The 15,771-nt window shown below is 38.2% G+C and overlaps 1 protein-coding gene across 3 annotated transcripts in view; it reads right to left on the reverse strand.

Moving 5' to 3' along the window:
• LOC134749604 (zwei Ig domain protein zig-8-like) overlaps positions 1-15,771 on the reverse strand; it is a 243,156-nt gene that overhangs the window by 14,672 nt on the left and 212,713 nt on the right. For all 3 annotated transcript variants that reach the window (XM_063684623.1, XM_063684620.1, XM_063684621.1), the window contains 3 exons: positions 5,274-5,458; positions 4,621-4,737; positions 2,396-2,489 (listed from right to left, as the gene is read on the reverse strand). In XM_063684623.1, coding sequence (XP_063540693.1) covers positions 2,396-2,489; positions 4,621-4,737; positions 5,274-5,458 — 396 coding nt within the window. The remainder of the gene's footprint in view (positions 1-2,395; positions 2,490-4,620; positions 4,738-5,273; positions 5,459-15,771) is intronic.

The following is a 15,771-nucleotide window of genomic DNA, read 5'->3' on the forward strand; positions in this document are numbered from 1 at the left end:
ACATGGACACTGCGTTGCTGGCCTTTAAGATGGGAATACGCTCTTTTCTTGGAGGTTTATATTTTTCCAAAATGTCAGTATCCAGGAAAATGGGGACTACGTGTGCGTGGATCCGTCTCCATTATCCCCTTAACGACTTCCACGCTGACGAGGTCACGGGCGTAGACTATATTTAATATAATGCGGAATCTACGAAAGGTAATCAATGATATTATAACACTAGATAGGTTATAGACGTTTCAGAATTAAAGCGCTTACCTTGTACAAATTGTACAAGTTGCCATAGTCGCGCCTAGGCAAGCGTGAAATGTGCACGTGCTAACGAGCACACCGAAAGAAAGGGACAAGCATATGTTTTACAACGTGTATAACCACAGAATAACTAATAGTACTAACAAAGATGAAATGCGAAAATTAACAAACAGCAACAAAATAGATTTATTCGTAGGTAATGAATAAGGATGAATTGGTCTTTAATTATTATTGTTTGATTAGGTTAAACAAATCATTTATAAATTTCTTAAATTAATATTTAAAAAAAAGTATTGAAATTAAAATAACAAAACTAAACTAACATTAAAATAAAACTACTTAAAAATGTTAAAAATTTAATTAATATAGAAAAAAATACCCACCTATGAAAGATCCATATGGAAGTATTTTTGTGCTCCTTATGTATGACTACAACCTATCTAAAGTATTATAATATCATTGAATGTATGTATCTATGTAACTTATCCCTAATATAAGGGATCTCTTCCAGTCAACCTTTGAGTCAATGTAATTTCATGAAGTTGAGTAGGAACATGATGCCTTAGGGACTCAAATTGGCTATTCAGATTCATCCATTGTATACTAAAAGTCTTATGAATATCCTATTAAACCGCTATTTAAGCCCTTATTAAACTAAAGAGGAGCTATAAAGCTATTTGCAGAAAAGCCATCAAACTTTTCAACACGCAAGCAATAATAGCCGTTTGTCTAACTTTGATAAGATATAAATTGGATTAACACCGAATATTCCGTTATTATATGGTTGATAATTTATTGCCTATTGTAGAATCGTGTTTCAGGTATAATGCAATATTCTATTATTTCCAAACTGTAAGCTTCAGATGTCACGGACGGAACCCCTAGCAGTGAGGTTCGAAATTGCATAGAGAAATTATGAATGGAATTAATTCATAATTTCTCCATGCAATTTCGAACCTCACTGTACATTTCATTCGATAGCGTGACGGGCGTACGCGTTTGCATTCTCATTTTGTATGGGATTTTGAACAGTGCGCCAATCGGGATGTTATGGGAACTCAATATCCCATACAAAATGACACTTAAGAGGCCGTAGTCGATTTTGGAGCAAAAATTTTAAATTGATAGATTTAGTCGTTGAAATTATACACGTTTTGTTACGTAATATCTAAATAACAAGTATTGGTTTCTATTAGCACGTCTTTTCATCTTGCCTTTTAATAACGAGGTCGCAAGCGTGCGTCACCGGTAATATATGAAAAGAAGGGGCAGTTTTTAAAAATTCATCAAAAATTTATGGTGGTCAATTATACAAATTGATGTATAAGAATAATTTCAACAAATGTTGTAGATTGTTTAAGTATCAAAATTACGTTGAAATTAAGTCGATTTTCAGAGAAATTGTCACTTGTTTTGAAGTAATTTCTGGAGAAAATTGATTTCGTCTAACTTTCATTTACACTACTTCAAAGTCATAATAATAAAAATGTAGTCTGATAAACGTCAAGTACAGGATATGTGTAATACAAAATTACCATGTTTAGCCGTCCAAACTTTACGAAATTTACAAATAAGAGCGACAAAATCAGTGCTTTACGCGCGTTTACCTAAACGTCCATCAGAAAAGCAAACATTACTAATTTAGTGAGTCTGTTTTTAACAAATTGATCTGATAAAAGGTAAGATAAGAAGATGCGCTAATAGAAACCAGTACTTGTTATTTCAATTAGGTAACAAAAGGTGTACTATTTCACCGACTAAATCTATCAATTTTACATTTTTGCGACTAAAATCGACACCGGCCTCTTAACGCAAACGCGTACATCACGTTACGCTATCGAATGATATTTACACTAGAGGTTCTGTGTTCTTCTGTTTTCGATATTTCGATAACAAATCTAATTACATAAAAAAAAATTACAGGAATTAATTCCCAGCAAGCTAGAAATCATTTTAATATTTTCATTTGGTCCTAAATGCGTGTAATCCGAGTTTTCGCAATCCCAGGAGGTGTGCATACATTTTGGGAGCCTTGGAAGATACATTCTTCCTTGGATTGCCAAGTCGCACGATCTTACCGCTGGGCTACCAACTTTTATAGGCTCTTTAAATTTCAAAGTTTTTATTAACAATAAAAACTTACCAACGACGGAAAGATGCATCCGGTGACCAATGGGCGGGGTGGTGCCGACTTGGCACTCATAGATGCCAGAATCCCGACGCTGCGGGAACCTTATCTAAATTAGAAAAAAAAGTCAGTTTAGAAACTAGGTTATGAGGACTGTTAATGACGGTTAGTAATAAGGACTGGAAAATGTGAAACCATTTGCAGAGGGAGATTAGTAACAAATTGTAATGTCCAAAAAGAGCAAAAAAGATCCTTCCTTTTTGGACCTCTCCTCTAGTTCCTCTACAGCATTTGAAGAATATTATGTTTCACAAAGTATAGTTGCTATGGTGTAACCGATAAAGTGCTTATACAGGCTTCAAAATAAGTGCATTCCCGTTGCCAGGGAGGTTTTGGGATTATACTGAGCAACTTTTACAATGGGACCAACCACGAAATCGCGAAAAAATTTTTTAGCCCCCCATAGAAAATGGAACAGCCAAAATGTATGACAGCCAAAATCAAATGATACCAGGCGAATACCCTGGTATCATGTTTATTACCTGTTTTGAAAACGAGAGTCACTCTTGCCACTTTTAAAGATTCTGGACAGCAACCTTCCCTTAGACATCGATTGATATATTTCGTGAACAGTTCAATTAACTGGATTGTGTGTATTTTACTAATATAGGCGCTGATAAAAACTTTTATATACTTAATGTCATAAGAATGAACTAGTATTCCAGTGCCCAGCGTTGGAGTCAAACCAGCAGCCTTGAGCTTTAGCAACTTTCAATGTCATAACTATGAACAGATATATTAACGACATACAATATTTGTTTCCGATAGTATGATACGCCCACGATTCCCGACATGTCTTCTTCTTCCTCGCGTTATCGCGGCATTTTTGCCACGGCTCATGGGAGCCTGGGGTCCGCTTGGCAACTAATCCCAAGAATTGGCGTAGGCACTAGTTTTTACGAAAGCGACTGCCATCTGACCTTCCAACCCAGAGGGGAAACTATTAGGCCTTATTAGGATTAGTCCGGTTTCCTCACGATGTTTTCCTTCACCGAAAAGCGACTGGTAAATATCAAATGATATTTCGTACATAAGTTCCGAAAAACTCATTGGTACGAGCCGGGGTTTGAACCCGCGACCTCCGGATTGCAAGGCGCACGCTCTTACCGCTAGGCCATCAGCGCTTCGAATTCGCACGATTCCCGACATGTATATTAATTATTCTATTCATTGGTTTAGGTATGGTATTCGTCTTCGCTCGCGCATCCAAAGGAATCACACAGTCTAGTTATTTGGGGCGCTCCGTGTCCAACTTTAAGATGGATCGTTCGTGTGAGACGTTCTGGAACATTGAGCAGGAAAGGAATGGAGGTTTCAAGAAAAAGTATTTTAAATGTTTGCTTTAAAGCAAATATTCAATCAGGTCAATTCGAACGTACACTAACATCAGAATGATATTTAAATCATGGTCCCCTACTAGTTCCCCTGGACCAGGGGCTATAACCAGACATCGTAAACTGCGAGCGAAATCCATTGAAATGACGTACTTTGACTTGACAACAATCCTACTTCAATGGATTTCGCTCGCAGTTTACGATGCCTGGCTATAACCGCGAAAATCGAAGTTCGCAAATTGCGGGCATCTTTCTCTTTCACTCTTACGCCTTCATTGGAGTAAAACAGGAAGATCCCCGCAATTTGCGAATTTCGGTTTTGGCGGTAGGCCCCCAGGTGGCATGCGTAAAATATGCATTTCCCCGATGTTAAAAAAATAAGAACAAATACTATAACGCCACGTACACCGATCTACGCCCGACTTATATTATGAGAGCGGCGAAATCACCCTCCTTACGACTGCGTCACGTCATCATAACTTTTTTTTGGTTTGTGACTTTATGAACTCTAGACTAGAGGACGCCGAGTTGAATTGGATGTGACGTCATATAGACTTAACCAGTGGAATCAAGATGATTCGAATGACATCTCATATTATGTCAAATTATAATGAGTACTTTAGAAGTTATGAGGGAACTGATGAACATAGATACATACCGGTCAAAATCATAACATTTGCATTTTGCATTTTGCTTTGCCGTAGTCGGGTAAAAAAAGGTGGTTACCGTTTAACAAGCGACTCGCTTAATGACACTGCCAGTTTGTCTAGACTGGTACAAGATAGAACCAAGTTCCGTAAGATGGTCGCCGACATCCGCTGACACAACAAGAAGAAGAAGACTCACTTTCAATATCCAGTCTTCTGTGTGAGGATTGTGAACGCTGATGAACCTCTGGTCCGAGGTGTAAGTCATCCGACCGGACGTCAGGAGGTGGATGTCGCGGTGCCGGATCCATGAGACCTGTACGAAAATATCAGATAAATAATAAGGTAAGCAGAGCTGGCCTACACTCGTTTTGCGGATATGACTAAATGAGGCCAATTCAGACATATATTATCCCATCAAAATAACATCTAAATGATGTCAGTTGCCCGTGCGTCTCGCTTCTTCCAGTAGGTACGTGTATGGACAAGTACGAGCAAAATGCTCGCGCGACTGACATCGTTTTGATTATTTGATATCACAGTGTAAGTTTCAATTGGCCTAAATATTTCGTCTCGAATGAAATGGTCCTTCACCATTTTCCAAAAAAACGCTATTTATGAAAGGATACTAAAGGCCTGAGTGGACGCTCGAGTTGGGCGTGCAGCAGAGCGGAGCGGAGTGCATGTTAAACAAATGCAAACGTAATGCGAGCGGCCTCCGTGCACGCTGCTCAAACCCTTTGGACGCTCGACGCCACGCTGTACGCCCCGCCGAACGCTCCGCTTCGAGCGTCCACTCATACCTTATACTTAGAGCCATCTATTGAACCATATAGTAAACCATAAACTTACCGTTCTGTTGCCAAGATCGTGCACTCTGCAATTAAGCTGCGCCGTCTTTCCGACCAGCGCCGTGACGTTCTTGGAGTACGCCACGTCAAAATGTGGACCTCGCTGCGCCAGACCCAGGTCCACGTCCGTGTAGTCTAGCTCCTGCACACTATCCGTGTTTACACCGTTTGTGTTGTCTGTGCATCCTGGAAAAAAAGTATGTATGTATGTATGTATGTATGTAAACACTTTATTGTACATCAGACAGGTTAAGATATACAATTAAACAGAAAGTATATAATGTACAAATGCGAACTTATCCCTGTAAGGGATCTCTTCCAGTCAACCTTTTAAAAGTATTGCTTAGGCTGGAAACAGTGCTCGACCGACGGTTAGCGCTGACCGTCGGTCCTGACCAAATCCAATACCAAATCACGCGCGTACCGTCAGCGTAGCTGTGTGCGCGTTCATAGACTTGCATAGGTATAGCTACGCCGACCGACGACGGTCAGCGCTGACTGTCGGTCGAGCACTGTTTCCAGCCTTAGGGAAGCTAGGAAGAGTATACATAGATCAGCACAGTATCAGTATCAGTATAGGCAGTTTCTATGTTATTATCTAACTTGTTACTTTAGCTGTAAGTTTTCCTAACAAATAAAATAAAAAAAATGTTTGTATGTATGTATGTTCGGGTCAAATCTTGCAAGCTAAATAAGACCCACTTCCCATTATTCGATTGAGCTGAAACTTCACTTCACATACTTACATACCTAATGAAATGAAATTAATTGAAATGAAATTAAATGCGTTATTTGCTTAACATTATGTACAGATAAGATGGTAGAGTCGATAGTATTATGTCGAGATAATACCTTATATTTACTAGTATGCATGCAAAATATTTTAAAACGCATTTACATTATATTACATAAAGCAGTTATGTAATAATGTTATGTAGTAATTATGTTATTGTACTTATCTAATTATGAAAGTTGGGTGACAATGCAATATTATGGTACCATCGAACGGATGGACACAGGTGGCCATATGAATTCTATTATTAAACAAACATGCAAGGTAACGGCTGTTTGGGTTTGTTAGAATTGTCACTATGAGTATTAGTTGCCTGTTGAAAGAAAAGTACGGTCAGCGATAAAGGCTTGCAGCGAGAAAGCGTTTCTCTTTGAAAATGTGTTTGCTGACAGAGTAACTGCGATTACAGATTCCTATTTATAGTCAAAGTCAAAGTCAAAATATTCTTTATTCAATATTTTGATTTTGACTTTGTCAGTTACTCTGTCAGCAAACACATTTTCAAAGAGAAACGCTTATTTGCACGATATCTCTTATTTGCACGATATTTATATTCACACGAAACCCATATATTACTTGAGCTAGATTCAATAATTTTATGCTTATTATTAATTCGCAATTTTATTAATATAGCTAAGCAAGTAAGGTTGCCAGAGCTCAACGAGGGTGCGGAGTGTTAGGGTCGGCAACGCGCATGTAACTCTGGAGTTGCAGGCGTAAATAAGCTACGGAGACTGCTTAACATCAGGCGGGCCGTATGCTTGTTTACCACCGACGTAGTATAAAAAAATTATTGTTTTTAGCTTTAGATTATATACAAAAATATATTGCTTCCTGGAATTCGGCAGTGTGTGATGGACTTTTTAGTATATGGTAGGTAATAGGTACTAATAACACGTTTTGTATGTACGCGTTCATGGAAAAAACAATTATGAATATGAATTATGAATAGATAGATAGTCAATTGTTATTCACTTTTTTAGTGGTGTTCGGACAGATACCAAGTTTTCCTTTCAAACAATATTATAATCCCAAAGCAACTCATTATATCTCACGGCATTCATAAGGCTCCATTAAAAAAAAACCCAAGTTTACAAACAATGCTCCATTCCATTTAAACTTCAGTTCACCCATTCAAGCTTTTTACATTTACTAAACAGTAATATAAAGACCAGTTAATTTCCGAGCGCACTTTACATGCAAAACAGCTTCGCGTAATGAAAAAACCGACCTCGTAAATACTCCCGAGTTTAATATTAAAACAATACATGGCTCGCTGAACGGATACTTTTGTATAGACTGTGTATTACATACCCACAACCTCGGATTCATAAAGCGCTTCCGAAGAGGTCACACACAGATGTGTAGGGGAAAGTGGGGTAGAACCGGGACGCTAAGGGCAATGTGGACAAAAACATTGCAGAAAAATCTCCGAACTAGTCTCTGTTTAATTTACTTAATTAACTACATGTTTAATCAGTGAGATCACTATTTATATTATGACATGTGAAAAAAACAATCGACTTTTAAACTGAAATAAATATCATATATATAAAGAAAAAAATAAGTCAGTCCTTGTCCAACAGGTCTCCATCGCCATACAGCGGGGTAACGCTGCTGGTGTGATAGGGACCTTTGGACCCGGCATGGCTCAGAACGGGTTTTAGTTTCTAATTTTTTGTATTTCTTGTATTATAAAATAGTAATATAATATTAAAATTAGATATAAGTACATATATGTATTTTCACAACACATGCTCGACATTGCCCAATTATCATGCAAACCTATATAAGTAAGGAACAATTTTTCATACGAATTCAAATCTCATTATTAACCGGCGGGTTATAATGACATCCAGTACCATATTATGGCCCGGCGGGTTATAATGAGATTTAGTACAACCCGGCGAAATTAGAACTTATTTGAAAATCGAACTGGCCACTACAAGCCATATAGGTACGCAAAACAATAGTTATTTGTGCAACAAGAGAGGAAAGTTGGTTTTTCTTGCGAGTGTTTATTTTGAGTCCCGAGAAAGCGAAAGATTCTATAATTGATTCACGAGCGAAGCGAGTGATTCTTAGGTAGAATCTTGAGCGTAGCGAGGGACTCAAAAACACGAGATGTAAAATAACTTTGCTCTCGTGTTGCACACATAATTTTTCACCTCAGTAGTGAGAACATATTAAAGGATAAAATGTATTTCGAATTACACAGAATAAACAGAAAAAAAAAGTATTATAATATGTACGATACGATACGAGACGAGACCAAACCGGACCGGACCGGACCGGACCGGACCGGACCGGACCGGACCGTACCGTACCATACCGTACCGTACCATACCATACATAAAAAAAATGTAATAAAAGTATGAAGTTCATGGCCTTCACTAAATTAAAAAGCTACATTGTTTCACTCCCTGGAGTGAGGAAAGTCGCACTTTCCTCACTCCAGGGAGTGACGAAAGTAGGCTTGTTCGAGCTGCTGAGGTGAAAAGAAAATAAAAGCCGCGAGTGTTGCAAAACGCTGCAGTAATGCAGTATTAGCAGGAGGTTGAAGTTGAAAGTTTATAATTAGTACGTTTTTTAAAATAAGGTACTTTAAGTTTTAATAAAACGTTGTTTCTAGTAAGTAGCCTTGCTTTTTATTGTCTCGTAAAAGGTGAGAAAAGTAGAGTATTCTCCTTTGGGTTAAATTTTAGCCGACTTTCAAAGGAGGAGATTAGGTACGAAAGAAACCGTTGTTTTGTTTATTTATCAAGCAAATTCAATTTATAAATTATGCTTCCACTCCAAAATATCGTTTTCATGTGTTTTATGTAATATTCTTTCATTTAATACCCGATAATTAGGACTATTCATTGCATAATATGAGCGCATTAAGGTAGAATTGTTCAAAGTATCTAATATTTTATTAATTGTTTTTTTTTTGTAATTTTTTGTTAATTTTATTGCTCGTAAAAATTGACATGTAAAAGTGCCCCTGTGGCCTATTTGCTGAATACCTAAATGTTTGATGTTTGTTTGTTTGAAGCTGTTTTCGTCTTGGTCGAGCTTGAATTCCTCGCCGCAGACTACGTTTTAATTCCCTCGCTTCGCTCAGGAATAAACTCATAACACCCTCGCTGAGATCGGGAGTTAAATCTGGGGTCCCTCACTTACTCAGGATTCAATATCGCGCCCGTGACATAAAACAGTGCTTTATCCCTTTGGTGTATACTATAGTAGGAGAATAAACTACTATTATACTAGCACTAGCATTTCCACTCGGGTGAAGGAACACATAGCTGATGTCAAGCACCGTCGACCTAGGTCTGCTGTCTGTGAGCATGTCATGGATAAAGCCAATCACTCAATCAAGTTTCATAAACCTCTGGTTCTTGCCAAGGAGAAGCGTTACATACCCAGAATGCTGCGCGAGGCCATTGAGATTAAGAAATATCCAAACTTTAATAGGGAAGATGGCTTTTCTCTACCACCAGCTTGGGATCCTGTAGTCCATCTGATAAAGGAGCAAGCGAGACATAGACTGTGAGACCTTAGTGTTGGATGATGCTGGACATTCTGATGTTTTGAAAAGATGTGTCCCGCCGAGTTTGTTGCCGGTCCCATATTGGGATACCCTCCTACAATTTAGGAGGGAATTAAATCTTCTCGGGTCCGTGGTGTAGGTTTGGAGCCGGCGTAGTTTTTATCGCGTATATATATATCTTTACTTGAAAATAATTGTAGTGTATAACTAGCCTTATGAACCGATTTTGCATGTACAACCAGCCTTAAAGTTTGTAGTCTATGATTGTTCATTATTTTAGTATGTGGGTATTTTTGCACTTTGTAATTTTTCCTCAGTCACCCGTTGACTACGAACGCTGTAAAGGGTTCGAAACGTCGGGATGTATTTATAAATTCAATATACGCGATATAATCCGTTTTCATAGTTTTATTTTACTATTATACTATTATTACCATCAGATTTTGAACCAGCTAAGTTGCTTAAAAATATCTGAACCTGCACTTTAACGTCCTCAAAGTCATAGAAATTCCATTCAGATATTTGTGACTTTACGGCTAGATTCGAACTAAGATTCATCAAAAATTTGCTTAAGATACGATATGGATCGGATATGTCAGTATCAAGTAACTTTTTTTTATACTGTTTTTAGTCACTCGCGCGACATGTTTCGGAGAGCCTAGGTTTTCTTTCTCAAGCACTAACAGTGCGAGCAGCGTTCACGACGGCCGTGCATCGCGTACTGGACACACTGGATACACGCTCTCCGAAACATGGCGCGTGAGTGACTAAAAACTTTAGCAAATTTTTGACGGATCTTAAAGTTAGAATCAGACCGCGGCCGTTAGTCGCTTCGATTTATCTGATGGTATAACTTTACTGTACAACGTGAACGCCTAAAACTTACTATTTGGTTTTGAAACGGGCGACTGAAATATTGGACATGAAAGCCTATCTCTGCAGAATATAATAGCTTGATAAATTGTTATAGTTCCGAGACTATCTATATTCCCGTGTAGTAAGAAAGCCTCTGTCTAAAAGTGGCCAAGTGTTTTACTTTTTCGACGATTTAAGACCGTCCAGTGGTGCCCTCGTTAGGGGAATGCGAGTCGGACTCGCCCACTGAGGGTCCGTACTATTTAGTAATTGTTGTTATAGCGGCAACAGAAAAAACATCATCTGTGAAAATTTCAACTGTAGCTATTACGGTTCATGAGATACAGTCTGCTGACAGACAGACGGACAAATGAGTCTTAGAGGGTCCCGTTTTTGTCCTTTGGATATGGAACGCTAAAAAATACCTAAATAAAAAAGAGGCGTCGTGTTTCTGACTTGTGCATCATAGTTAAAGTCCAACGACTAAAGCTGGCCATACACACTAGGGTATGCCAGTGCAGTTTTGCCTGCACAGTTCAACTGCACAGGTAAAGCTGTATAGGAAACTGCACAGTCGAATGCCACACACGCTCCGTTTTACCTGTGCAGTTGATAAAACTGCGCAGGCTTACCCTAGTGTGTATGGCTAGCTTAAGAGCATTTTGGACATATCTACAGGAGGTGTACTTCCTTTTTGGCGAAATTTATTTCGCCAAATTTCACTTGGCAACCAACTTTTCGCCAAAGTTTCATTTGGCAAACCAATCGTTGACATAACCTTACTTCGCAACCATTTCATTTCCCAACCCCATACTTGCGAAATGAAAATGACGTACTAGGTTGGGTTAGGTTAGGTTGGATTATGTAAATTCGCGAAATGAAATTTCGCCCAACTAAAAATATGGGATAAATAGTTTGGGAACTGAAAGTTTGTCAAGTAATTTTCGCCGAAACATCAGTAAACCCTACAGGAACACCAAATATGCATTACTAAAAATATTATTGAGGGGAAAAATAATGGAAAAAGAGGTAGAGGAAGACCCAGAACATCATGGTGTGATAATATAAGGAGTTGGACTGGTATTTGGTGGTAAAGAAGGCAAAATAATAAAATTGAAATACAACTACCCCCAACAAAATTAGAAATGTTTAAAAAAGGCCCTTATTACCGATGCATACTTGTAGCAAACAAACTTCCCGAAAAAATTATAAACGAAATCGAAGACAATGTGTTCAAAAGGGAACTAAAAAATTTGCTTCTCAAAAAATGCTATTATTCCATAGACGAGTACCTGAATGATGAATCTTTGCCCAAATAAAATAATAATAATTTAAATTATATAAAAATACCTAAAATGATAATCTACATTACATTTAAATTAAATACATCTACTTATAATATTATATATTGAATGAATGGTAAATTAAATTAAATATATTTAATGCAAACTTATTAATGCTACTGTGGGAATGTATTTAACAACAAATTGTGTAATAAAGATAAAATAAATCAATACTTATATGTACCTATTGAAATAGTACCCAAATAAGTACATAATTGATTATAATAAAATAAAATAAAAATTATAATAAAATAATAAATAATTAATATAATAAAATAAGTATAAAATAATATATATGCGTTATTGATATAAATGCGTTAATTTTAATTTATGTACCTAGTTATAGTTTAGTTTTAAGAAATACTTGCTGTGCCCTAACAGGGTTCATGTGTGAACGTACCCTAATGTAACATCTGTTTTGTACCACATGATAATAAGCAATAAATGAATTATGAATTATTAATTATGAATTATTATTATGAATTATTGCGGACGCTACCACTCTGGGCAGAGTGGCGAAACACAGAGAGGACTTTCGCATGGTGATCGCCGACATCCGTTAGGATATGGCACTCTGAAAAAGAAGACTAAGAGCAAACAGTACAATCGTCATGTGCTAATTTAATGCTTCGTTTTTGGAGCGCGTATAACCTATGTATAGTTATAATATCATTGTGTACAATGCAGAAGGCGGAATTGCTCATAGCAAAAATCAAACGTTAATAGAGTTGGAACGTTGAATTTTATCGACTTTTCAGCTATCGATAAGTTCAGTAACCTTAAAAAATTCCGGAAATGTGTATTATAAATTTTGTTTCCATGGAATGTTGCAACAAACGAGTAATATTATCAAATCTAGATAAAAACTATTATCGTTCTTTACCTCTTTAAACTCAGGTGAATGTGTTTTACTCGTTATGTGAGTTTCAACGCAATATTTTTTTTAGGTGCTTTAAGTGAACCTTACATTTAGAGCAGTATATTGTTGAGTTGTTTCCGTGGTAAGTAAGACAAGGATACTTCTTTATCCATTTGCTTTGCTGGAGTTTCAGGCGTACATAGGCTACGGAGACTGCTTAACATCAGGCGGGCCGTATGCTTGTTTGCCACCGACGTAGTATAAAAAAAAATTGTTAATTGTTTTTCTTTTTGGATTAACCATTTTTTTTAAACGTGAATTAGTTGCAAAAAGACTAGTGGCAGAAATGCCAGTTAACTGCCATGCAATTTACTTTTAATCTAATCAAAGAGGTCAAATGATCAACTAGCTAATTAAAGAGGTTAATGTTAAAGTCAGGTGACGGAACTTATCGATAGCTGAAAAAGTCGATAAAATTCAACGTTCCAACTCTATTAACGTTTGATTTTTGCCATGAGCAATTCCGCCCTCTGGTACAATGCGAAGACCTCCTAATACCTCCATCGCGTATACATAGTTGTGTACAGCACTTGAAGTATTTGAAGAGCGCTTGAAACTTGCTAATAGTGTGTTACAGTTAGAGGGTGTTTCGTGTCTGCCGCAGACATGCAAGATGTAATTAAACGTAGGTGATGTAATGAGAGTCGTTACGAAATACGAGGACTGCTACGGAATGGGCCACTTACTGAAACAATATTAATCTATTTTAAATACTTTTTTATGAAAATATTTTAATTTGTGTTTTTACAAGTGGTCACACTTGGAGGCCTTGATATTTTTTTCCTTTGTATATGATATTTATTTCATTTTATATGCTCAAATGGGACTGGGACGGTCACGTCCACCGCATGCATCCGAAAAGGTGGGCTAGCTTAGCAACCAAGTGGATGCCGGTAGAGGGGCGTGGACGGGGCAGGCCCAAACGGAGATGGCGGGATGACCTGGACAGCTTCCTGAACAACTGGCCGGAGGAAACACCAAATCGGGTCGTGGAAATCAAGGGGAGAGGGCTTTGCCCAGCAGTGGGACACTTAGTAGGCTTAAAAAAAATATATATATATATACCTAAAAAACGCGTGACTGAAAACAGAACAGAATAATATACTTATGAATGGAATTCTACAATCAAAAAGCGGACAAAATATACCACTTTGTAGTACCAAAGAAAATATGATTTTCGCCTTAATTCCTCTATGTGGACTGAAGTATGTCAACAACACTCCCGCGAAGTCTCAACTCTCCCAGTTGTGGGGCCTCATAAAAATGTTTTTAATACAGTTGCTCAAAAAGTGGTACTTTTTGTGGCTGCGTAGCGTGCGAGAAGCTCAATTTCTCGAACTAGTGCTTTTTACTTTTTAGTTCCAAACTATACTTTCGAAACGCAGTTAAAATTGAATTTAGCTTGAGCAGGTACCAGGGCCTCATGAGTTATGAGGAGGTGTCGTTGACCAACCCGCGCCGGGCCCGCGGCGGCCGCGGCCGGGGCACGCACGAGTATGAAGGTATCGCGGGCTGCGGCAGCTCAAGTATCTTAGCTGTATAGGTATAGGTACTTTTGGTTTTGGTTTGGTTTGGTGGTATGATTCTACTAATGATATATTAATTTATTATTTTTTCGCAATTGTATTAAAAAACGTCGTTTACAACACGTGTGAAATGTCTTTTTACCACTCGTACTGTCTTGCCACTCGCTTTCAGCTCGTGGCAAGATATTCAATTCAATTATTTATTCATAAAATTTTACATTTTATACGTCCGTCTGTTTACGATTACACATTACATTACATATTAAATATACATTAAACAACTATTACTATTACAACCTAAATACTTATTTACAAAAAGAATTCGTCAATGGTGTACAATGCATCTTTGACTAATTTTGTTTTCATTTGTCGTACAAATGAAGCATAACTCGGGGCCTGCTTTATTGCCGGAGGGATCTTATTATAAATCTTTGGACCAATGAAGTTAAGGCATTTTTTAGTTTTAGCCAGTCGTGTGTGTGGCAAGCTCAGGTCATGTCGCCGTCGCGTGATGGAGCCGTGCGCATCAGCGTTGGTATGGAAGTGGTTAATATTACTTCTAACATACTTAGCCATTTCCAAGATGTAAAGACTAGGTACGGTTAGTATGTTGTATTTTATGAACAAATCCTTTGCAGGATGATCCCAACTAACACCAGCGATGATGCGCAATGCTCTTTTTTGAAGTTTGAATACTCGCTCACGTTCCGCAGCCCAGCCCCAAAGGTCAATACCGTAAGTTAATATGGAGTTAAAGTAGCCGTAGTAGGCTTTCTTTACGTTAGCCAAATCCATACATGGGCATAATCTGCTTAGGGCGAAGCAAGCTGAAGATAACCGTAGGCACAGCGCGTCTATATGAGGTGACCATTTTAAGCCGGCATCGATGGTTAGTCCCAAATATTTAACCTGGTCGACTTGAGGTACAGGTTGGCCATTGCACATGACGTTTAATTTATTTAGTGATTGATCACTTGGGCACCGTAGGCTAAAGTGTATTATGTTGGTTTTTTCAACATTGAGCACCATGCCATTAGCTGAAAACCAAGCCGATATTTGATCCATGACCATTTGCAGTTTTACTTTTAGTAGGAAGTAAGTCTCAGCCGCAACAATGACACAACCGTCGCCAGCAAATAGGACGAATTCCGCCTGGTCAGTTGCAGAGGTGAAGTCGTTCATTAGCAAAATAAAAAGGTTGTTTCCCATACACGAGCCCTGGGGGACTGCGCAGGGACCGAGTTCTAGGATATCAGATTTTGCACCGTTTACGGACGTGAGCTGTTTGCGTGCATCAAGAAATGATTTAATTACTCGGTGATAGTTACCCGTGACGCCGTAGTGATCGAGCTTGGCTAATAGAAGCGGATGACTTACCAGTTCGAAAGCGCGTGACAGATCGCAGAAGATCGCAGCGACCTGCCTTCGCCCGTCCAGGTGACCCATTACTCTGCCTATTACGTCACGCGCCGCGTCAATTGTTGACCGGCCCGGTTGATACGCATATTGCTGTTTATTCAACATATCA

This window comes from Cydia strobilella, chromosome 18 (genome assembly GCF_947568885.1).
Source record: "Cydia strobilella chromosome 18, ilCydStro3.1, whole genome shotgun sequence".
NCBI classification, from domain to species: domain Eukaryota; kingdom Metazoa; phylum Arthropoda; class Insecta; order Lepidoptera; family Tortricidae; genus Cydia; species Cydia strobilella.